Source organism: Prionailurus viverrinus, chromosome D3 (genome assembly GCF_022837055.1).
Source record: "Prionailurus viverrinus isolate Anna chromosome D3, UM_Priviv_1.0, whole genome shotgun sequence".
Lineage (NCBI taxonomy): Eukaryota > Metazoa > Chordata > Mammalia > Carnivora > Felidae > Prionailurus > Prionailurus viverrinus.
In genome coordinates, this window is record NC_062572.1 from 7284033 (window position 1) to 7309168 (window position 25136).

At 37.6% G+C, this 25136-nt stretch overlaps 2 protein-coding genes across 8 annotated transcripts in view; one reads left to right on the plus strand and one right to left on the minus strand.

Moving 5' to 3' along the window:
- KNTC1 (kinetochore associated 1) overlaps positions 1 to 1803 on the minus strand; it is a 73885-nt gene extending 72082 nt beyond the window's left edge. For 2 of the 3 annotated variants that reach the window (XM_047827288.1, XM_047827286.1), the window contains exons 1-2: positions 1658 to 1803; positions 9 to 179 (exon numbers count right to left, since the gene is read on the minus strand). In XM_047827288.1, the coding sequence (XP_047683244.1) occupies positions 9 to 137 (129 nt within the window). In that variant the 5' untranslated portion in view covers positions 138 to 179; positions 1658 to 1803. Of the gene's footprint in view, positions 1 to 8; positions 180 to 1190; positions 1421 to 1657 lie in introns of those variants that run through there. The other variant, XM_047827287.1, reaches the window with a different exon arrangement.
- Positions 1804 to 2017: 214 nt separating this feature from the next.
- On the plus strand, positions 2018 to 20023 carry RSRC2 (arginine and serine rich coiled-coil 2). Of its 5 annotated transcripts, none has more exons than XM_047827291.1 (10): positions 2018 to 2170; positions 6195 to 6351; positions 7723 to 7766; positions 10224 to 10436; positions 11477 to 11680; positions 13866 to 13988; positions 16253 to 16332; positions 17553 to 17785; positions 18236 to 18325; positions 19375 to 20023. In XM_047827291.1, the coding sequence occupies exons 2-10, from the start codon at positions 6271 to 6273 to the stop codon at positions 19552 to 19554; spliced, it is 1248 nt and encodes a 415-aa protein (XP_047683247.1). In that variant the 5' UTR covers positions 2018 to 2170; positions 6195 to 6270; the 3' UTR covers positions 19555 to 20023. The 5 variants fall into 5 exon arrangements, with proteins under 5 accessions (XP_047683247.1, XP_047683249.1, XP_047683245.1 ...); XM_047827293.1 differs by having other exon boundaries at positions 17556 to 17785; XM_047827289.1 differs by having other exon boundaries at positions 10246 to 10436.
- The last annotated feature ends 5113 nt before the right edge of the window (positions 20024 to 25136 follow it).

Sequence of the window (25136 nt, forward strand, 5' to 3'; positions counted from 1 at the left end):
ATCATTACCTTTTCAGAGGAGATCTTCGCTAGCAAATCAACCTGATATAAAGCGGTTCCATGTTCTTTTCTTGAGCCAACACTTAGGTACCCGCTTCCTGTATCATCACTTGTCAGCAACTCAATATCATTCCACATGTTTCTGAGATTGTCTTCCTGAGTCAGGAACCACTACTTTCCCTGTGACAATATGCGAAATAAGAGAACAAATTATATTGTTGCATAGAACACAGTTCCTTGGGAAACAAAAAGTTTTAACAAAAAGGACATAGAGATATATATGTCCCTATAAATATAGATGCATACGTATATATTCGTATACATATATATATATAAATCCAATGAAAACTCCTCTTTGTGTTATTTCTGCAGTCACTAGATACTTTGGACCAATAAGATAAATGGAACTACACCTATGATTATCATTAGAGAACAATGTATTGGTTTAGGAACATAAATCTGATCCCAGCAATGTATCCTAGAGCTTCTAGTATTTTGTGTGCCTAGCTCGAAATTATAACAAGTGTTCATTTGAAATAAACCTTTAAGCAGGATAGCAATGAATAGTGGAAGCTCTGAAGTCAGACTATCTGGGATATCCAAGGATGGTTAAGGTTCCAGCTGCACTTTAAAAAAAAAGTCTGTTATAATGTTTCCAGTAACTACAGTAAATGAAAATAAGGGAAAAATTGGATTGGGTTTCTGACTGCACCAAAGAGTATACATACAACCCGGGGACAGTCGCTTGAACATCTCATCAGCAAAGACTATATAACTCATTGTATGTATGCCGTGTGGGATCAAATACAAAGATGGAAAACAATCCCTGGATCGATCGCTGGTGGGGAACAACCTCCAAATAATTACAACTGTTTGGATAAGTGCTAGCAGAAATACGTTTTAAAATTTACAGAATGTACAGCACAGGGAAGGAATGATTTTTGACTTGGTGCTCCTCCATGTTTACGACACTCGTCCTGGATTTTGTTCCTCAATTCTCTGTAACAGAGACATAGTTGTACCTACCCACAAAGGTTGTTAGAGGAGTTTTAAATATTCACAGAACAAGGCTTGGTTCGCGGCAAGCACTCAGTCTTATGTGTTAGGTGACTTATTATTTTCATTGGTGGAAACAGGGAAGATTTAGGCTACGGTCACAGGACGTTTCTAAACACGGGAAAGAGTTCTTACCGAGAGTGTAAGGCCAAGAGCAAGAAGCCAATTATGCAAAGCTCGGAGGGAAAAGTGACGCAGGCCGAATGCACAGGCTCAGAGCCTGGAACGAGTCTGGGGCAGGTGCCAGGCCACAGCAAAAATGAAACAGTGCGGGAGCTAAAGAATCCTCGACTTCAAGATTGGATTTTTATGCTCAGTGCCGCAGGGTAAAAGATACTAAGCAGACGAGTGACTTGATTCGAGTAACGATCTGAGGTCACTCCGGGTGGAGAACCGATTAGCAAATTAAACGAAATGAAAGTGTCAATTAGGCCCCCATGCATAAGTGCTCCCAGCTGGGCAACAGACCAGCAAGAACCGGCTTCAAATTCTCTCCCGCCAGCGTCTTGAGGGAAAAACGCCCCGAGGTGAGATGAGGCCGCTATTCCTTCGACGTGAACCCACCCCCGGGTCTTTACAGCAGCGCGTTTCCCCCTCCTCACCTGCAACTGCAGAAACTAAAGAAGAACACTCAAATTTACCGCCCCGCTTCCTTCCCCCGAGAACTGTCCCTAATCTCTACAGGTTCTAGCCCACAGGTTTAAATTGGCGGGAGAACACAAACCCAACCCCTTTTACGGCGGCCGGAGGAGGCCAAGACTGCTTTAGAATCGAAATAGGAAGTCGCCCCACCCTAAATTCCACCCGTTTCGATTTCCAGGCAGCGCATTCTAAGGGTACCTTCTTGGCGCCGCCCTCCTCCTGGCCTTACACGCCCCCTTCAAAAGAACAACCAATCACCTCTTCCAAACACGTTGCTATAGAGACTCTTATCACCACCCATTTTTTTTTTTTTCCCAGCAAGCTGTGCGAGGCACCGGGCCTCATCCCCCTTTGTGCCATCCGGGTCTCTCGCGCGAGCGATTTAGTCTGTGGCGAAGCGTCGGGTCGGCCGGTACTGTTGAGAGCGGCAAGTGGAGGCGCCGCACTAGCGGCAAGGACTCTGGACTATGGCGGTAGGTGCCAACTCTGGGTTTAAAGCCGGGGATGTTTTTCTGCTACTCTCCAAAGAGTGGGTGAACGGCTCCCAGAGCTGTTGTCCGCGCGTGTGTGTGGACAAAATGGCGCCGCGGCCTTTTTCTGCGCCCGCCATCATGGCTGCCTGCTGTAGGGAGGGGGAAATGAGGCGGTGTCGATGGGGGTGGGGAGCCTCAGGGAGTGTCTTTTTTTTTTTTTCCAGAACTTTCCTCACCTTTTTTCCAGCCCTGTATTCTTTCTGACCCACGGACCGGCGTCCAGTTTAGCTTACTCATTGTTAGTGGTTTATATGGAGTTCCATTAGGGCTTGGGAATTTATGTCCGTGTTGGGGAAGGACTGGGGAAGAGAGAAAAAGCATGCGGGGGGGGGGGGGGGGGGCGAGGGTCTTGGAAAAGTATTGGGTCAAAAAGGCGTTGTCTGTAGTGGATAGAATGGGAAAAGAGTCATAGCAGGTTTTTTTGGTTTTGGGGTTTTATTTTGGTTTAGTTTGGGTTTTTTTGCTTACTCTCAGTAAGATTCTAGTTGCATAATTTCAATTAGTGTTTCTCCTGTTAAAACCTTAATTTGTTTTTAGTAAGGACCTGAGGAAGATGCTGCTCAAAAGGAGTAAAAAAAAAAATTCGGCTTAATTACGGGAAGGCTTTGGAGCTACGATTTGATTGTTCTGTTTCCGAAGAGGCTCGTGATGTAATCATTTTGAAGTCTTTGAAAAGCATTATAATAAAGCCTTATCATTGCTGTTGTTTCTTTAAATTTAAGAACCCTGCGTTGACCCGTTTAATTTTAAATAAGAACAATGGTGCTTTAAAAAAAATCCTGCTTTTGAGTATAAGATGCCCAATTTTGGTGGATCGCGTTGTTGTGATTACTTCATTTTTACTGAAACTGTTAAAAAAAAAAATGCAAGCATTTTGTATTCCTTTCCACTGGAAAGAAAAGTTCTGTTTACTCCTTTTCGAAAACAAGTCGGGCTATAATAACGAAAAATTTATTGTTTGCTCTTTTATAAAAATTAGGGTTTCTGGAATTAGGATGGTTTCTGCACTCCCCTCCTCCAATGCCTAATTGAAATAACCGATTTTTGATAAGGTTTCAAACAATTGGAAGCCTTTTTTTATATTTGTGCAACTAATCGATGTAATGTTTTCCTTTGTTAAGTGTTTTGGGCCCCTTAAGGTACTTTAAATAAAGAATAGCATTGTTTTACTTGGGCTCAAATTTAAAAACGAAGCCATTTCAAACATTTGGACCTGCAGTGCCTCGTTCAATAAAAAGACACAGTCCCCTGGAGAAGTGGCCTAGTATTAGATTCAGTGTACCTTCTTTGCACTGGAAAAAGATTTGTGTACTTGGTGTTGAGCGTTATTAGGGTTTAAAAAAAGATAAAAATGTTAGGATAACTGGTGGCCTTCTGAAAAAGCAAATGCTAGAGTAGAAGACGGCTTTGCAATTAGCATTTAAGATTTCTTATGTACCTCTCTGCTAAATAGAAATAAAGTTAAGAACTTATCAGAGAAATTTTATTCAGTTGGGTTTTGTTTTTGGGAGGTTTTTTTGGATACTTTTCATTAGGCTATTACTATAAAATAGCCTCATGGAAATAAGGGCCAACTGGCTACCTATCATTCATACCTGTTTAGTGTTAGGACGGTTTTGTTCTATATATTTTACAGATGAAAATGGCTTTTTGGTATAAGTTATTAGCTTCTATTACTGGATGTCTTCCCTTATGCCATGGGCATTTGACTTCCCTATTGCCAGGCTTCTGTGATGCACGTAAATAAACTTGACTGAAAACTTGTACTACCTAGGCTAGATGCTGATTTTTCCGTGGAAAGGTCGTTTATAGTTCTAGTCATGCTCTCTGAAAAAGTGAATGACGTGCCAGTGGTTCTGCAGCATGCCCCCAAGAGAAGTGATAGCAGTGCTTAAGTTTTTGCAGTTTTACCAAGTGTAAGCTTTACTAGCACTTAACATCACAGACATCTCTGAAGTAGCCCATAAGGATAATGATGAGGAGAATTAAAAGAAAATGGGTAATGTGAAAATCATGATTAATTGATACAGCTTGATTTATTAGAAAGTAGAGCACAAAGAGCATCTTAGGGGAGCTTTGCTGTAAGATAAAGTTGAACTCGAATCTATGCGGTGAAAGCTTTCACCACAAAAATTTTATGATTCCAAAAATCACCCATACATAGAAAACTGACGAGACCCTTGAATGATTCTAAGAACCTCTCCAGTAGTTGTTTCCTTTGTTTGCTTTTTTTTTTTTTAAACCGTTGTCAGAGGCTTAACACATTTATGTCTTTCATCCCAACTAAGCTTGTAAATCTTTTAGCATTTTATTCTTTGAGTCTAGCGTTGAGTTTGGCACATTTGTGACTCTTCAGTAAATAGTTGTTGAAATAGTGCAATTTCTCCCCCTTCATTTGTTAAATTACTCCCTTTTAGTTTACTTGCCATTTGTTTTCTGGACTAATCTTCCTAAAGGAAGGAGAAATTCATTGTCATGTGATTTTTTTTTTTTCCTCCTCCTGAAAATTTATAGTGATTCCCTTTTATCCAATTCAGATTTTTCTGTAAAGACCATGGTAGTAAGTATTCTAGACATTGTGGACAACATACATTTTCTGTCTCATTTCTTGCTTAATCTTTTTAAAAATGTAAAAACCGGGGCGCCTGGGTGGCTCAGTCGGTTGGGCGTCCGACTTCGGCTCAGGTCACGATCTCACGGTCCGTGAGTTCGAGCCCTGCGTCTGGCTCTGGGCTGATGGCTCAGAGCCTGGAGCCTGCTTCCGGTTCTGTGTCTCCCTCTATCTCTGCCCCTCCCCTGTTCTTGCTCTGTCTCTCTCTGTCTCAAAAATAAATAAACATTAAAGACCATTTAAAAAAATAAATAAATAAATAAAATAAAAATGTAAAAACCATTCTTAGGTCAAGGGCCAAGTGGTCCACCTTCTGAATACTACTGAAACGGTTTCCCCTGCCTTTTATCAAAATCTGATTTGGGAACAGTTCAGGTTTTAGCTTCTTGAAGCTTTTTTCTATGACTATTTAAATCAATGTCTTTTTTGTATGATGCTGCTGTTTGTAATTTGGACTGCACAGTTAAACAGCCACAGAAGTACTTTTTTTTTTTTTTAACTGGAAATTAGTAACAAGAATTCATTTGTTTGATTGCTGTGCTGAGTAGTTTGTTATGATGAGCAAGGCAGGTGAAACTGCCTTCTATAAACTGGAAAACAAAACTGATATTTAGATGAAAAAATCTAAGTAAGTCAGGACTCTGTGGAAAGTATACGTACAATTTAATGTTTTTTTAATTGCGTTGTGAAAATTTATAAAATGCTTTAAAGCAGAAACAACTTAATGTTTCCATAGCCCAGAGCATATGTGAGGAGAGGCAGACCATATTTTGCAGCAGCACTGTGCCAGGGGGCTGTTTTCATTAAAGAGGGTTAATGAAATTAAGATTGGGTTCTCAGATAGGTAAGTTAATTTTCTGTTTATTCTTTTATAATCTAGAAGCATTCTCTCTGCTGTTTTCTTAGATTTTACAGACTTGAGTTGCTAAATGTTACCAACTTATTTTAAATGCTTTTTTAGTGTATGCTATTTTAAAATAAGCATATTGGTAAAGTCAGGTAAATGACTTCACAAATCTGAAATGGTCTGTATTTTTTCTGTTTGAATGTATGTTCTTTGAAAATACTTGGAGCCCTCTTCGTCCCCCGTTGTTTTTAAAGTTATGAAAATAAGGATTTTTTTAAGTTAAAGACATCAGTCTAATCATATATATTTTTGTTACTGGGTTAGTCATTTCAATTTATTTAGGTTTATCAGCTACAACGAATAGGTACTTAGAAATTAGCCTTCTGATTTATTGAGTTTTTTTTTTTTTAACTCAAGGATCATTCTCTTCCCTCCCTTTCTTTTAAGAAATTGGAACATTTTAAATGTAATTAAGAACTTATAATCATTTTTCTTTAAACTTCTAGGCTAGTGACACAGAGCGAGATGGACTAGCCCCAGAAAAGACATCCCCAGATAGAGATAAGAAAAAAGAGCAGTCAGATGTATCTATTTCTCCTAGAGCCTCAAAACATCATTACTCAAGATCACGATCAAGGTCAAGAGAAAGAAAACGAAAGTCAGGTATGAGTTGTTGGAATTGTAACTACCACTATCCGCATTTGTTATAATCCATTTAGATGTGTGTGTAAAACATACATTTAGTTTTTGATACAATTAATGTTTTTTTCCCCCAATTGAGAAATGAATAAAAGTACATTGGTGATTTTCTGGAGAATTTTTTAATTATGAAAAACATAAATGTCTTCATGGAGAAACTTATAACTTCTCCAAAGGCAAATATATATATGTGTATATATATATATATATATATATATATACACATATTTTTCAAAAATGTGTTTTTGTGTCACAGTAATTATTTGTCAACCCTGAGATGTTTAAATTTCATTTTTTCAACATTGGGAAAATGTTTTTGAAAGCTGTGTCTGGGCAGTGGTATGTTTTTCTGGAGTTCTTTAACATGCTTTGATATACAATACGAGAACGTGTTTAACCTTGTGTTTTGATTAATTTAATGTTAGAATATTTCTGAAGCAAGAGATTTTGGCTTTTTGAGATGTTCCTTACTCGTTAACCTGAAAAAGAATAAATTGATATGATATAGGAAGCGTGATGTTTTGCTGTATATATTTTTTTTTAACTAGTACTGCTATATAATGAAGAGGTTAAGTGAAAAGTAGAATGGTAATGAGTTAAGAGAATTTTAAGACCTGAGCTCTAGTTATTTATCCTTTGTGCCCACGGATAATTACCTATAAGATAGTTCAGATATATATTTTTACATATATATTTGAAACTGTACAGTATTAAAATCAGTTTTGAATGGAAATTATTCTAAACTATAGCACCCTTCTCACCATTTAAGCCAAATATAGTTCAACCTGTTTCTTTTTTTGCATTCTTGTTTTTTCTTGTGTACCTCTGTTAAGCCCTTTTATAAATTTTCTGTGGACTGGAAAACAAGATGGGCTAGTCAGAATGTTTTGTAAATTAAGAGTCTGTGACAAACTGAAAGACAGTATCTGTTTTTGACTTGTCATGGAGGGTTGGTTTTTTTGTTTTTTTTTTTTGTTGTTGTTTTGTTTTTTTTTTTTTTTTGGTTGTTTTTGGGTTTTTTTGCTTACTCTCAGTTATATCTGGTTTGTACAGATGGCTTGATTTGTTTCAAATACATACAGTTTTAACTAGAATAATCCCACCTTGCCAAAAAAAAAAATAGTCTTTGAAAGTTAGTAAGTAGAATTTTAATTAAGCAAAATGGGCTAGAGTCTGTTAAGGGTCTGACTCTTGATCTCAGGGTGGTGAGTTTAAGCCTACTTTAAAAAGGGTAGGGAAGAAGGACTGGAAATTGTCTTTTACCTAACTATTAGAATTTGCTTTTGAGATATTTCTGTATCTTTGTTTATGGTGAACTTTTGTATGTGTTTACAGATAATGAAGGAAGAAAACACAGGAGCCGGAGCAGAAGCAAAGAGGTAATTAACACTTTGTAGTGAATAGGCACTTTAAAATTCTTGTAAAATATCTGGTAGAAATGTTTGTGTGAATATATGATTTCATCAAGGTAAGTACCAAAACTTGAAATTTAAAAGGTTAATTGGGTTATAAAATAAGCATGATATGGATTCATCATTGTTCAAGAAGATAGTTGTTTATATGAAAAGTTCATTCAAAAATTATTAATTTTATTATGTTGTGAAAATGTTCACAATAAAAATTTCATATGAAGATTATAATTGGTTTTTTTAGGCCTGTCACACAGAGCTTCCATTAATCTGAGGTCCCGAGTCTCCTTATGCCTGACGACTGCTCAGGATTTTTAAATAGCAATCATCTTTAAGTAGCAATATCCTAGAGATCCGTGGGCTACTTTTTCTTTATGGAAGGTAACAAGAGTCCTCTTTTCATTAGCAAACCAGTTCAATTTCCCTAAGAGTAGTATTGAATTTTGAAGTAAAAGGGTATGTGAGGGACAGCTGGAAAGGTGGCGGTGACAGCAAAACTTGAGGAAAAAAGACAGCAGCTGTATTGCAGAGGAGTTAACTTGCTCGCCCACCTGAGAAGACAAGGGATGAGCCAACAAGGAAGAACAGAAGTAGGAGCCAAAAAGGGAGGAGAAGAATCTTACGGGGGCTGGGCAAGGGACTCCTAAGAAAAAAAAAAAAAAAAAACGTTGGCAGGGACTTCACCTCTTCCCCTAATGGAAGCTCTGTTAAATTTTTAATTTAGGAGAGTTTTTGTGAAAATGACTATTTTGTTTAGCTCACATGATAACATTTCTATAATAAATCATACTCAGCGTGCTAATGCGCGAAGAGACTGAACTGAAGACGCTGCAGACTCAGATAGCAAAATAATAAGCCTACTTCATGATAAGGTAACTATTAGTCATTCAAACTCCTATTTCCCTTAAGTATATCTTAAATCAGTTAAGGGTTTTAATGTTTTTTTTTTAATAGTAATGTTATGTTTGGAAACCTGGATTGAAATAAACTCTAAAACCTTTGGAAGTTGAACCATTTAAAGCTTTTCCAGTTTGCCACTATATGGCAAAATCAAGGAAATAACTTTTATAAATTCATATTATAGAGAACTGGCAATGAAAGTAAAATTTAGGTGTGTCTCCAGGTCTCTTGTTTTTCTGCAAAATATTAACTTACTATGATTCTTTTCAGATATATCATGCATGTTCCAAAATGTTTGGCCAAGTTTTTTGTTTTTAAGAAAAGTTAATCTTGAGTGGAAAGAAACATGCTATGGCCTGTTTGGGAAACATGAGATAAGTGTCCTGTTGTGGTAGAAAAGCAGTGTCCTGGGCATCAGAAGAACATGGGGTCTGGGTTCAGCTGCTACCTGTAGCTTTGTGACTTTAGATCTTAGTATAGTCATACTTACAGTAAGGGGAATTTAGACCATCTGAATTTCCTTCCAGCTTTAAAATTGTGATTCTGAGATGTCTGGGATTTTAAGCCTTCCTAAATGGGTTTGACAACTTAATGTGAGGAGATCCAATGTTTATCACTTCCTAATTTGGTGTGTGAGTGTAGGATGGAGACTTGATCATGCAATTAATTTTAGCTCAGTCTCTGAATGCATATTTTGTGAAAGCAAAAGCCTTGGTTTTAAATCTTTCAGAGTATGGGGAAAGTAGGTATTGTGTAATGGTGTAGGGATTAATTATATTATGCCTAGTTTGATTTTGTAAAAATTAAAACAGATACGGTTGCCATTTTCTACCCTAGGTACATGAAATGTAATAGAACTCCAAGCCCGTTGGGATATTGCAAGATGAAAAGTGATTGCATCACAGTTTAGACATTGGGAGAAAAATCAAGAGCCGTCTTTTAGAGAGAATGTGGCAGTATAGCTTTAAAAAGGACACTTCAACTCTGCGTAAAGTAACTTAATTGCAGAAAATACTAATAATTAGTAAGATTAATCTTATTTAGCTACCTAATTGAAATGCGTTTTCTGGTGCATTTCTTTGTGTCCTGATCATCTTTGTTACTGTTTTTAAACGTAAATGATATGTACTCTGGTTTTAGAAGTTGATGTATATATGTGTATGTGGTTTGTTTCTCTAAAAGGTTTATTGGAAAATTTTGAAAGCTTTGATGTGTATCTCCCTTACTCTTTTAGATAAAAAAAAAAAAGAAACATCAGGGAATCCTTTTTTCTGATAATGATGGTTTTTCAATATTATTTCAACATTGAAAATCATTGTTTTAATTGTGTTAATTTGGGGAGGAAACTGCATTTGGGGGATTTATAAAGACAAAGATTAGTAGTATTCATCTGCAACATTGGGTGATGTGAAACTAGATCATTTTTTTTATTTGCCACACACTCCTAAGGTTACTAATGTTGCATCTCAACATTTTTGTCTACTGATACCCATACTAACTCTCTTTGTTGCACTATTTTCCTGAAAGAACCAACTTCTTCTTAAAACAGGCAAGAAGACATGAATCCAAAGATAAATCATCTAAGAAACACAAGTCTGAGGAACATAATGACAAAGAACATTCTTCTGATAAAGGAAGAGAACGACTAAATTCATCTGAAAATGGCGAGGACAGACACAAACGCAAAGAAAGAAAGTCATCAAGAGGCAGAAGTCACTCAAGATCTAGGTCTCGTGAAAGGTAAGTAGTTTGGGCATTTATAAGTGACTGCCATCCGTAGAGCTATGTTATGGAAAGCTTCTCATTAATCCAGCAATACCCAGTCTTAATTAGAAAATACTATTTGGTGGGGCATCTGGGTGACTTGGTCAGTTGAGCAACTCTTGATTGTAGCTCAGATCATGATCTCATGGTTAGTGAGTTTGAACCCCATGTCAGGCTCTGCACTGACAGGGAAGAGGCTACTTGGGGATTCTCACACGTATGAGTGCTCTCTCTTAAAATATGAAAGGAGAAGAAAATACGTGTGTTTGCTAACTTGACCTATTCTCTTGCCTACTGATGTCCATTAGTTGCCGAAATCTTTGGGACATTGTTACCAGATAAAGGCAAAAATGGTGTCCAAGACTGGGGGGTAAAGGATGATGATTCACACATTCAGTTAATGAAGTGCTTTTTTTGTTTGTTTGTTTTTAACTTTGTAGTTTATCTGTTTCTTGTAGTTAAAAAGTTACATAGCTGAACTATGTTTAAGCCAATAAAATGATCCTTTTACATTGTTGGTGTAGAATTTGCTGATACTGTGTGGTATAGGTGAAAAGGTTTTTTTTAGAAACTGGGTCATGGCTGGAATTTTGTGGGAATTTTGCTTTAAGAAACAGTGTTTAACATCATGTTTGGAGTTTGTGGAAATAGGTGGTATCAAACTGGGTCAAAATTTTTCAGTAATAGATTAACTTGTCATCTTTAAGTTGCATAAATACTGCGATGAAGCAATAGTAGACTTTAAACTATTAAACAGAATCTTAAGTTGGGGTAGGATGCATTGCATTTTTGGCATGTTACAGCTTTACTGTGTTCCCTCTGAGGCATCATCAAACAAGAATAAAGGCCCATTTGTTATAACTTCCTTCATTAAAAGCTCCAATTATCCTTTCTATATACAATACAGAGTAGTTTATAGCCTGATTTGACAGCACACACGGTAGACAATTCATAATGTCTGTAGTTTGAAAAGATACATTTCTAAGTAACTACAAATTTGTGGGCTTTATTTTTAGGCGTCATCGTAGTAGAAGCAGAGAGCGGAAGAAGTCTCGATCCAGGAGTAGGGAGCGGAAGAAGTCAAGATCCAGAAGCAGAGAGAGGAAGAAATCAAGATCCAGAAGCCGGGAAAGAAAACGTCGGATCCGATCTCGATCCCGTTCAAGATCAAGACACAGGCATAGAAGCAGAAGCAGGAGTAGGACAAGGAGTAGAAGTCGGTAAGTAGTCATGATCATGAATAAAATTAGATAGGTCCCTCACAGGGTCTGTTCATCTTCTCTCACTATGAAAACATCAGAATTGTGGATCAGAATTTTATTTAGAGTTATAAAATATATTGATCATGGGGCGCCTGCATGGCTCACTTGGTTAAGCATCTGAGTCTTGGTTTCAGCTCAGGTCATGATCTCGTGGTTCATGGGTTCAAGCCCCATGTTGGGCTCCCCACCATTACTGCGGGAGATTGTCTCCATCTCTCTTTATGAAAATAAATAAACTTAAAAAATAAAATTTTTTTTTCAACGTTTATTTATTTTTTGGGACAGAGAGAGACAGAGCATGAACGGGGGAGGGGCAGAGAGAGAGGGAAACACAGAATCGGAAACAGGCTCCAGGCTCTGAGCCATCAGCCCAGAGCCTGATGCGGGGCTCAAACTCACGGACCGCGAGATCGTGACCTGGCTGAAGTCGGACGCTTAACCGACTGCGCCACCCAGGCGCCCCAAAAAATAAATTTTTTTAATCACATTCTGACCAATGAACAAACCTGAACATTTGCATAGCATTCTTACGTATACTCATTTAATCAGATAGTCTGTGAAGTGTAGGTAGGAATAGTCCCATTAAAATCATAGTAGCAAAACAATCGTTTTGTGAATTCAGACCATTGGACTTAACCTTAAGTAACTTGTCTAGGAAGCCTCAAATGATACAGTTATTAAATAGTACTGTCAGGACCAAGTCCCAAGTGTGTCTGAATACGAGTGCTTAACCCACCACACTCTATATGCTATCTCAGACATTCAGAAAGATGAGCTTATCCAAACCTGACTTGTTTGAGGGGAGGCTTTAATTTGTTGAGATAGGAAGTGAAATAAGAGAAGGTCCACCTGGGTGGCTCAGTCACGTGAGCATCCTGACTCTTGATATTGGCTCAGGTCATGATCCCAGGGTCTTGGGATCGATCCCAGCATCAGCTCCATGCTGAGCACAGAACCTGCTTGGGATTCTCTCCCTCTGCCCTTCCCCCCATTTTCTCTAAAATAAAATAGAAAAATTTTTTTTGAAGCACAAGAGAAAATGTAAATATTCAGAGGATGTATTTATAATTATATTTACATAAGGCGGTTATTAATAGTGTATGTATATGCGGAGGTCCTCATGTTTAATAGAAAAGCTTTTTTGTTAGCCTAGTGCTCAAGTTAGTCTGTAAAGACTGAACTACAGGTAAAAGTAGACTGTGCTTATTACAGTAACTTGGTTTATCCCTTTTGATCACTATATCAGCTTTTTTTTTTTTTTAATGTTTATTTATTTTTGAGAGAGAGAGAAAGAACACAAGCAAGGGAGGGGTGGAGAGAGAGGGAGACACAGAACCCTAAGCAGGATCCAGGCTCCTAGCTGTCAGCACAGAGCCAGATATGGGGCTGAAATTCCCAAGCTGTGAGACCTGAGCTGGAGTTGGATGCTTAACCAACTGAGCTACCCAGGCATTCCAGTATATCAGTAGTTTTAGTTTGTAATAGGTTACTAATTTGAAGTTTACCAGTTATGAGGTTTAGTGAATTTAGGGTAAATGGATTTCACCATTAACTACCATAATTTTTATTCTCCATTTGGACAATACAGGCCATTATTTATGGCATTTCTAGCTTTTTTTTTTTTTTTTTTTTTTTTTTTTATGGCAGTTCTAGTTTTGGCCACTGTTACTCCACTCTGATCGCTGCCTGTTTTTTGTTTTATTTTTAATCTTTAATTTTCCTAATTCTTTTGTTCTCTTAATGTGCTTTGGATTTTTAACATTTATGAACTAATTCATTGTAGATTAAAATACTAGGAACATTGAAACTATGGATCTTGCTACTAGGGATTTATCCTATATATTCACCTATGTCAGCATAAAATAACAGTATAAAGTCTATCTTTGTAACACTGTAAGAGCAAAAGACTGGAAACATTCTAAACGTCTGTAACTGGGATGGTTAAATGAACTTGTAGAAAACTAGCAGCACGTTCAAGGAACCTTGATACCTTGTGGAAGCTGTAGGGCAGAGGTGGAGAGGAAAGGGTTTGAAGTATATTATCTACTGCTTGGTACCCATGTAAATATAATTGGTTTTGATTAAGTGAGGTAATTATTATTACTTGGCTGTATTGCAACATGTGAAATATGGTTTATCACAGAGATAGAAAGAAGAGAATTGAAAAACCAAGAAGATTTAGCAGAAGTTTAAGCCGAACTCCCAGTCCACCTCCCTTCAGAGGCAGAAACACAGCAATGGATGCACAAGAAGCTTTAGCTAGGAGGTTCGTATGTTTTCTATTGATGTGTTTTTCATTTTTTCAACTGGAAGTAGATACTCAATTGTGTGGACAAAGTGAATGGTTTCAGAGTATAAGTTAAATGATTAAATCTAGCTATGCTATTGTGCCAGCTCTGTGATGTACGACTAATAAGTAAGTAATTTGTTAATTCTCATTTTAAACATTTACCAGTTTGTCCAACTGGAGAGATTACAGTGTCTGCAACAGTTTGTTTTTTTCCCTTCATGATTAACTGTTTCATTTTTCTCAAATTTAGGCTTATAAATACTTTTGGTTTGCAATTGAAACTCTTAAAAACTCTTAAATTTCGCCTCTGAAATTGCTTAACGTTGCAAGGTGATTTATTTGATCTTGTAAATTTTACTGCTGATGGCATGAGATTGTTGTATGGTTTAATTTTGAAATAATGTCAAATATGTTCTGATAATTGTGGGATGACACACAGTAGGGCTGTCTGGCCAAAACGTGCAAAATCATTGAAAGAACTGCCTTATGGAGAGAGGGAAGAAGTAAAGTAAAATCCAAGTGCTTGTTTGCAGGTTTTCCCATATTCTGAAAACTATACTTTTGATTTGGGGTTTTTTCCCTTATGAAATTGAGTTTGTATTTTTTTTTTTTTTCATTACAAAAATACAGTTATCACAATGTAACCTGATGGGCTGCTGCCCTGTGAACCCAGCCTGGCAGAAACTCCAGCTGAACAGCAGCAGCAGCAAAGGTGTGAGCTCGCCCCTTCTTCATTCCATTCACCTTAGTGAATGGTGTTAATTCCAACCTGCAATGGCCATTTTAAATATGCAACCAATAATAGTTCATTATATTTTCTTCCTGAAACTAAAATCAACGAAATTAAGAAGTAATTTATAATAGTATTGAACTAATCTATAAAGAATAGCCGATTAAGCCTGGCCAGTATTTTTTTAAGCCCTGTATTCTTATTAAGTTGGGTGTGTTTTAATTTGGGGCTTTTATTACTTTTGAAGCTGTTTCTAGCATCTAAAACTATTTTGACTTAAATAATCTGCTTAGTGATTTTCAGATAAATTTATATGAAATAACTTTTTTCAGAATACCAGATTGCTCTTTGGCTAATTTGGAGTTTGAAGGGAAATCTTTGGTTAATAAGAAACTGTAGTATGTAGACCGTTGTGCCTTTTTTATTTTTTTTTTATTTTTTTTTTTAATTTTTAAAATTTTTTTTTCAACGTTTATTTATTTTTGGGACAGAGAGAGACAGAGCATGAACAGGGGAGGGGCAGAGAGAGAAGGAGACACACAATCGGAAACAGGCTCCAGGCTCCGAGCCATCAGCCCAGAGCCTGACGCGGGGCTTGAACTCATGGACCTTGAGATCGTGACCTGGCTGAAGTCGGATGCTTAACCGACTGCGCTACCCAGGCGCCCCCCGTTGTGCCTTTTTTAAAAAATAAGGACGAAATTTTTAAACTCATTTGAAAATATTTTTCACATATGTGGACCAACATTTTAATGTTCTCCCTAATCAGAAACTTTTATCCCCAAGGACAAAATCAAGTCTGTACTGTTTCTTTGTTGCATATGTGATCAATAAATGGGAATAAAATTATAGATTGTTATATTCATGTAATGTAAATTTTAGCAATTGTTAAAGTGAATGCCCGTTTGCTATCACTGTATTTTACTACATGTAGTACCCCAAAACAAAATCTTTTCCCTAATTTTTGTCCTTTTATACCAAATTGAAGGAGGAAGGGGTGGCTTTTAACTTATGATTGGGAAATCAGTAATCCTTTGAAGAAAAGAGGCTTCTCTTTCAGGAACTCACGAAGATGATACTACAACTTACTATATAAGAAGTAGATATTGGCTTGACAGCATGTTTAGTATGTGTATGAGTGAATTTAGAGTGAACCAGAACCTGTTTTTCTTTCATTTGGAGATGAATTTGTTTCATGTTTCCAGTTCAAGACTGAATAATTTTTATTTTTTCAAAGTACTCTCCGTGAGAACTGTGTGTAAAAAAGTATTCCAGTTTTTGGTTATTTCGTGAATTTAAAAATGTTTAAAACAAGTACTGAAATAGTTCTTTTAACTGTGGCTGATATGTTAAGAACGAATGCTTTTTTTTCCCATATTCAGATACCAATGTGTTAAATTTAATTTAAAATTCTGTATTGTCTCGTGTCTGTACATGTGGAGAAGTACAAAGATAAATAATATTTTTATATTGAGCGTTATTTTAAATTCAGTGCAATTGTTATTGACAGGTTGGAAAGGGCAAAGAAATTACAAGAACAGCGAGAAAAAGAAATGGTTGAAAAACAAAAACAACAAGAAATAGCTGCAGGTAATTTATTTTCTTTATTATGGAAGTGTATGGCATTTCCCTATAGAAAATTTGAAAAATTCAGAAAAATAATGGAAGCAAATCACCCGTGATCTTTGCTAGCCAGCAGTGCACAGTAAACCTTTCTTTGTTTGTTTTGGTTAATGTTACTGAAATGTGGACAACTTACTTTTTGATGTTAACTTTCATACCTCATAATTTCTTCGTGCATATATGTTTCTTAATTAGTTGATGGACGTAATTTTGGCAAGTGAATAGTCACTGTTCTTGTTTAAACTTTAGCCGTACTACACGTCTTTTAGTCATGATTTTTGAGAAAATGCAGTTTAATAAAATGATGGCTAAACCTGGATAAGAAATCAAGACTTTCGACATAACACAAACATTACCTGATTGAAGATGATCAGAGAGTGCTTGTTGAATTGTATGGAATGTAATCTGGAAGGTGTTTTTTGTTTTGTTGACCTTTCTAGCTAATCGGTGCTTCTTGAAATTATCTAAAATTGTACAAATTGTTATTTTCCTCAAAACTTTCATAACTGGATTGCCACAATATTAGTAATGGAGAGAACTTTTTAAGCTTATATCCTGGACTGACAGAAAAATACTTAGAACAGTCTGTTCACAGAAAATTGATGCAGTTCCTGACTCAACCACTTAAAATGGAAACACCAGGCATGGCATTTAACCTTTATAGGCCTTGGGCTTAGTATTTGTTTTACGTATGTCTTCCTTAATATCTTAAATACTCGTTTAAGATCAAATAAATGTCTTAAATCCTTTTGTAAACTTAAAGACTGTAAAAATGAAAGTTTTTAGGGGTGCCTGGGTGGCTTAGTTCAGCATCTGACTTCAGCTCAGGTCATCTCACGGTTCCTGAGTTCGAGCCCCATGTTGGGCTGTTTTTATTGTGTTACAAGTTAGCTACAAGCATCATAGTTCATTTTCATTGAAATAATGAATCTTTTTACTGTTTGTAGAATACTTACTATTTTCAGATACGTAAAGTATGTATAAAGGATCAGATCCAGGAAATCTTATAAGTACGTCCAATAAATTTTTACTAAACTGTTAACTGCTTTATAAACTAACATGCATTTCCTTATTTTGGTGAAAATATTCTGCCTTTTTGTAGATTAGTTCTTACATGTAAACACACTGCTGTAAATTAGGAGGTTTGCTTTGCTTAGTCTAGAAATCTGTACTTCCCTTCTCTTCAGCAGCTGCAGCCACCGGAGGTTCTGTTCTCAATGTTGCTGCCTTGTTGGCATCAGGAACGCAAGTTACCCCTCAGATAGCTATGGCAGCTCAGATGGCTGCCCTGCAGGCTAAAGCTTTGGCAGAGACCGGAATAGCTGTACCTAGCTATTACAACCCAGCAGCTGTGAATCCAATGAAATTTGCTGAACAAGAGAAAAAAAGGAAAATGCTTTGGCAGGGCAAGAAAGAAGGGGTAAGTTCTTTAATTCCTCTTTATTGTCATTTATACCTAATAAGTAGTTGTTTAGAGCAACAGTGGATTGGAAAGGATTGGTTTGGGTTTATTATCCTGCAAACCTGATTGGAATAGTTTAATTTACCACAGTTACTTAATTTTGGAAAAAGCATGATCTAAGTCCAGTTTTAGGAAAAAACAAAAACAAAAAACACAGTATTCCTGTAAATTTATAATGGGTGAAGAAGCTGCTTCTTAGCTTAAGTTTTTTCCATGAAGGATATATTGTGAAGTACTTCTATTTCTTTGTTTCATTACATTGTAACAGGAATCTTAAAATAATGATAATGATAAACTCCATTGGTAGAATGCCATAAATGCTGTTGTTTCTTTTACAGAGAGATTTAGTAACCTGATAAAAGAGAACCTAAATTTTATGTATTCTAAAAGTTGAGTGTTTCTTAACAGGACAAATCCCAGTCTGCTGAAATATGGGAAAAATTGAATTTTGGAAACAAGGACCAAAATGTCAAGTTCAGGAAACTAATGGGTATTAAGGTGAGTTACATGGTTGGAATTAAAATACATACTAACATTTTCAGGTTAACATTGTTCCTCCATCTAAAAGTTATTTCAGTAATGTGTCAACTTTGGGTTCTTTCTGATGCTTTCTTGTTAATGTTCTTCAGATTAATTTCACAGAATTATGTTATCACTAGTTAGTTGACAATACAAATTATTCAGTTTAAATTAACATGTTGATTATAACTTGCTTATACCTTAGATGAACCATTTTTAAGATTGTAAGCTTTATTTAGTAAATAAAGTTTCCAGGGAGTTTTTTTAAATTAAGACATAGATTTTTTTGTTTCAAGTTTTTATTTAGATTTTTTTTTTCCCTGAGTAAAGTGTAAATGTACAGGTCCAGTATTAGATTTAATATAACAATTGGGAAAACCTCACAAATGCTCAGGTATTATTACTTAAGGGAATGTATTTTTTCATCGAAAGGGTATTTGGCTTAAAGCAAGCTGCACTGAACTGGCTGTTTTCGAACAATGCCAGAGGACCTTTGCATCTGCTGCTAGCTTTCCCTGTCCTTTTCTTCCCTCAGGTCCCTGCATCGTTCTTGGTTTCTGCTCACATGTCAACTTCTTTATAGTCCTGTCTCACCTGCTTTTTTTTTCTTTTTTTTTTTTAATTTTTCAATGTTTATTTTGAGACAGAGCATGAGCGGGGGAGGGGCAGAGAGCAAGAGGGAGACACAGAATCCGAAGCAGTTTGCAGACTGAGCTGTCAGCACAGAGCCCAGCGCGGGGTTCCTATTGACAAGCCATGAGATCATGACCTGAACCGAAGTCGGATGCTTAACTGACTGAGCCACCCAGGCACTCTTCACCTGCCTTTTTAAAATAGCGTATCTCCTGGTCCTTCCCAATACTTAGAACATTGCCTTGTACTTCATACGTGCTAAATGGATGAATGGGAGCTAAATAAGGTCAAATCCATATCCTAAAAAATGTGATTTATCATAAGTACTGTCAAGTGAGAAAAACCTTTTTTCTCTTCTGTGTTAATTTTAACTATATTTTTTATCTGATGTTTAGAGCGAAGATGAAGCTGGATGTAGCTCAGTTGATGAAGAAAGTTACAAGACTTTGAAGCAACAGGAAGAAGTATTTAGAAATCTAGATGCTCAGTATGAAATGGCAAGATCACAGACCCACACACAAAGAGGAATGGGATTGGGTTTCACATCATCGATGCGAGGAATGGATGCAGTTTGAAAAAGATCAGACCTACTGTTTGGGACTTTATAGACTTCTGGTTCTGATGTCAGGTCCTTGTTCACCAAACAGCTAGCATTCTAGCTTGCATGGGTGTTGCATTGACTTTAATTTATTGAAAAATACGATTTTTTGTAAATATCAGATCAGTGATACTGGTGTTAGTGTTGTAATCAGGTTAAACACACTTCCATTAAACTTGACAGGACTATAGAAGGACAATATTTTTTAGTTCATGAATTCTACTTTTCAAATATATAAAAGCTGCAGGTGGGATAAAATCTCATACATGGATATTTCGTGTCCGCTGTCTTGTGTACTTTTGTACTTAACCTTGTACAGTTATTTTCATCTCTTGAAACATGAAAGAAATGTTATGTAGATGTTCTTTAGAAGATCTGGCCATTTGGTACATAATCCAGCACAAATAAGCTGGGTGGTGATGATAATAAAAATGGTTTTCTCAAAACTGGTGTTAATTTAAGTTACCTGGAATTCTTATTTGAATTTGTTTGATGGGTTTTGTAGCATTTTGCAATTGCTATTAGAGAACACTAGGTAGAAACTCCTTTTTTTTTTTTTAACAGTTAAATATGCTCTAGGCAATACCACGGTGAGCAAAAATGTAAAAAGTTGGGAGGAATAACAAACGTTAAGTTAATACTGTTTTCCTACTACTCTAAGGAACAGAATCGGTGTACAATATTTGTTCGATATTCCATGTTATTCAGGAAATAGATTAATACGTTAAAGGGATGTAAGCACTTTTATTTTAATAAAGTGCCTTGTAACAAGTTCTTGGTATGCCCTTTGCTCATTATCCCTTTGAAGTCTTCACTAGTACTAAAATGTTAGAAAACTACTTTGTCACTAAATTAAGTAGGGCATAAACAGGGTGGAGGGGGAGAACCGTAGAACTTGTAATTCATTTGCTTTTATTACTACAAAGTCATAATTTTCACCTTTCCCTAGAAAAATTTGTTGGAAAACAACTTTATAATGTAGCACAATACAACAAGGGAAGCATGCTTAATGGTAAAAACTTAACACCTTTTTTTTTTTAATTTTTTTTGAATGTTTACTTTTGAGACCGAGACAAGAGCATGAGCGGGGGAGGGGCATAGAGGGAGACAGACTCCGAAGCAGGCTCCAGACGGAGCTGTCCCCACAGAGCCTGATGGCGGAGCTCGAACTCACCAGCTGTGAGATCATGACCTGAGCCGAAGTCGGACGCTCAACCGGCTGAACCACCCCGGCGCCCTTTAACGCTTTTATTTTTAAAATGAGTTCATAACTCTGGTCAACTTGCTTATTGGGCATGTTTTTGTGATGAATGTGCAGTTGTACTATAAGATTTTTAATATACCTTGGTAAAGGGCTTAGCTTTTCCAGAGCACAATTATTTTATGAAGAAATGGCTCTTCATGCTTGAGTGACAGGTTTCTGGGGGAATGGTACCATGGTTTTTGTTTTTTCATTCTGGAGTCCCCACAAATTCAGATTTTTCAAGCTAGCTGTATCTTCTCAAGTCAATGTCATTAGAAATTTTCATGGGCTTACAGAAGGCAGTGTGGATACTAAAGCATACACTGTGTGCTGTGTTTTTCTATATTATTTTAGGAGCTGGCCATACATTATGAGTGATAGGATCCATCCTGCCCTCATCTAGAGCAGTAATTTAAAAATTGTAACCAAATTTAAACAAATAGAACTAGTCTATCCCAACAGGTAATATGTAACTTTAGTTGAGATTTTACATGTTTTTAAAAACCAGTGTATATTTTAACGCATCGCAATTTTGACTAGCACTTAGTTATCAATAGCCAGTCCCATGTAGCCAGAGACAACCATATTGGACAATGCAGATCTAGAGGGAGGCATGTAGATAATTTTTAAGTCGCATAATTAAACTTGAATAATTGATGGGAGTCCTGGAAGGGGAGTGGGAACATCCAACTTCATTCATTGTGAATGAAGTTATAGGGGAGACTTAATGGTTTTGTTATGTGTTAATCTTATGTTCCCCCCCCCCCCCCTTTTCAGTGGCTGTTCCTCTGCTTAGAGTTTCATATCCTCAAAGATGGATATGTTGCGGTTTATCCTTGTAAGCAACAGGAACATAGGTTTCTGTCCAGGAGATACTTTAAAGAAGTGGTAGCTAAGGGCGGTAAGAGTAAAAGACTACACTAATGTTTGGGGCTAGATACGATGAACAGTGTGAGAGCAATTGGCTTTGAGGGTAACTTGGAAGTTAGAATAGGACTTTGTAATTGTGTGTGGGTGTTGAAGAAAACGCAAATTCAGAGATGAGGTTTCCAACTTGGGTAGTGCTGGATTTTTATTACGTTAAGCTTAGAAGGCTTAAGTACTGGGGTAACTGGGTGGCTCAGTCGGTGAAGGATCCGATTTGATTTCCACTCAGGTCATGATTTCACAGTTGGGGGGATATAACCCCTTGTAGCTGAGGGCTCCATGCTGGGCCTGGAGTCTGCTGAAGATTCTCTCTCGCCCTCTGCCCTTCCCCTGCACACGTGTGGTCCCTCACAGTCTCAAAATAACATACCTTTAAAAAAGCATGGGGAGGGGTACCTGCCTGGGTGGCTCAGTCAGTTGTGTCCAACTTAAGCTCGGGTCGTGATCTCACAGTTTGTGTGCGTTGAAGCCGGGCATCAAGCTCTGTGCTGGCAGTGCAAAGCCTGCTAGGGATTCTCTCTTCCTCTCTCCCTGCCCCTTTCCTGTGTACACTATCTCTCCCTCTCAAAATAAGCTTTTAAAAAAAAAAAAAAAAAAAAAAACAGTTTCATTAAAAAAAAAAAGTACCATTGGAGAAGTAAATCGGTTCAAGGAGATGGAAACAAGTTTTATATGTCATTCCAAGCTAAAGTTTCATAAGTCAAATGATGATTGAAATGTATACTTAAATGTAATTTCTAGGGACACCTGTCTGGCTCAGTCCGTAGAGCATGCAACTTGATTCCGTGCTGGGTGTAGAGATTACTTTAAATCTTTAAGGGGCGCCTGGGTGGCTCAGTTAAGCGTCTGACTTCAGCTCAGGTCATGATCCCGCAGTTTGTGGGTTCAAGTCGCATGTTGGGCTCTGTGCTGAGAGCTCAGAGCCTGGAGCCTGCTTTGGATTCTGTGTGTGTCTCTCTCTGCCCCTCCCCTGCTCGAGCTGTCTCTAAATATTTAAAAAACATATTTCTTAAAAATCTTTAGGATAGGGGCGCCTGGGTGGCGCAGTCGGTTGAGCGTCCGACTTCAGTCAGGTCACGATCTCCCGGTCCGGGAGTTCGAGCCCCGCGTCAGGCTCTGGGCTGATGGCTCAGAGCCTGGAGCCTGTTTCCGATTCTGTGTCTCCCTCTCTCTCTGCCCCTCCCCCGTTCATGCTCTGTCTCTCTCTGTCCCAAAAATAAATAAAAACGTTGAAAAAAAATTAAAAAAAAATCTTTAGGATCTATATAATTTCCATTGGACCCACTCCTAGTTCTCTCACTCTAGCCATTCAGCAATTTCTGTAGTCTCATCCTCAGTCCCAGTCCTTCAAGTCTCCCAAGACTCGTAGACTCTTCTCACTGTATTCTTCCTTAAGCAATCTCATCCTTTACCGCAGTATATTTACTGTCCTTGAAAATGTGGGCCAGCGAAGTGGTAACCTCTAGTTCGGACTTTTTTCTTGGAGCTTTACTCAAAAATTCAGCTGCTCTTCCACTGGGGCTCAAATTTTACCTTCAATATAAGAATGTGTAACCAAAATGCTTGAAAAATTTCCTTCACCAATCCAGTTGCTTCTCTATGGCCTGTGAGAATAAAATTGCCTCAAGGTACCACATACCTTCCTTTATTGCTATTAAACCTGGTCGGCATCCATTGCTATCTCAAATGATCACTTACTTACTCAACCAGTTTCTTGAGTCAATCCTGAGAACTATTCATGACCCCTTTTCTCTCATTCCCTGTATCCAACCTTTCAATTACTTCTGATGCTTTAATTTTATCTTCTAAATATTTTCTACTTCTGGGGCACCTGGGTAGCTCAATTGGTTAAGCATCTGACTTGATTTCTTGGTTCAGGTCATGATCTCACAATTTGTGAGTTCAAGCCCCACATCCTGCTCTGTGCTGACTATGTGAAGCCTGCTTGGGATTCTCTCTTCCTCTCTCTGCCCCTCCCCCGCACACTCACACACACACACACACACACACACACACACACACACACACACACACTCTCTCTCTCTCTCTCTCTCTCTCTCCCCCTCCACTCCCTCCCTCCCCCCTCTCAAATAAACTTTGACATTTTCTACTCCTAAACATCAATTCTCCACCACTATCGACACTACCCCACTACAAAAATCTATCAATCTATCTGCTAGACTCAGTATTTTACTTTTGCTGGATCTTTGATCCTTTTTCTACCATGCAGTCAAGACCATCTTATCAAAATGAAAATTTTCAGTGTGACTGGGTGGCTCAGTAAGTTAAGCCTCCAACTTTGGCTCAGGTCATGATCTTATGCTTCATGCGTTTGACTTCCACATCAGGCTCTCTGCTATTAGCGCGGAGCCCGCTTTGGATCCTGTCTCTCTGCCCCTTCTCCGTTCACTCTCTCTCAAGAATAAACATTAAAAAAACAATTTTTAATGAAAATTTGCAGGTCACAAACACACTACCTGTTTAAAATGTTGAAATGACTTCCCAATTTGGGGAGTGGAAAGAGAGGAACCTTAAATTGGTCTGTGAATCCGGACCTAGTGTACTTGTCTCCTCTTGCTCCATTCTTTGCATTTCACATGTGATTTCTTCCAAGGAGGATGATCTTAAATCCATCCGCCATAATCTCGCCATCAATTCTGCCTTTCTAACAATGGTTGAGTTCAAACGTAAATTGCTCCATTCACTGATTCTCACAGAGTCTGTCAAAGTAAATCGTTACCTATCTATAACTTTTTTATTTCACATATTTTTAAAAAACGAGGAATACTCATCAACACCTACCTCCAAGGGCGGGGCCATTTAGGGTTTTTTTTTGTTTTTTTTTTGTTAGCCCATAGAGGCTCCACTAGAGCAGGAACTTCTCTATTCTACTCACTCTTCATCCTCAAGTTCTGGACCTGTACCAGGCACATTGAACGTGGTAAATAAATGTTATTGAATGAATGAGTCATTGAACTAGAGAAACCACCGAAAGCCGCAATAGAGTAATCTAAATCAGTCTAATGATTAGCTCGTTTTTCATGAAAAAGTGCAACAAGCCCAATAAACTGAAGCAGTTTGTCCAAGATCACAAAGGTAATCTGTGGCACAACTAAAGAGTCCCTTCTTCTTTTGTTGCAATTTAGCACGCACACCAGAACCCGTGATAAGACATGCGTCGCGCTCTGATTTTTCAGCCTCAGATGCATCACACGGACAACATACATTGTTTTAACACATTCTGATCTAGCCAGGCTTTCGGCACGCTTAAAAAGGACCAATCCCAGTATGCAATGCAAACAATGAGTTAACAGTCGCTTAGAAACCACATGTCCCAGCATGCCACGCTCCCGAGCAACCTCGGAAGTGACTCTGAGAGACGCCACTGT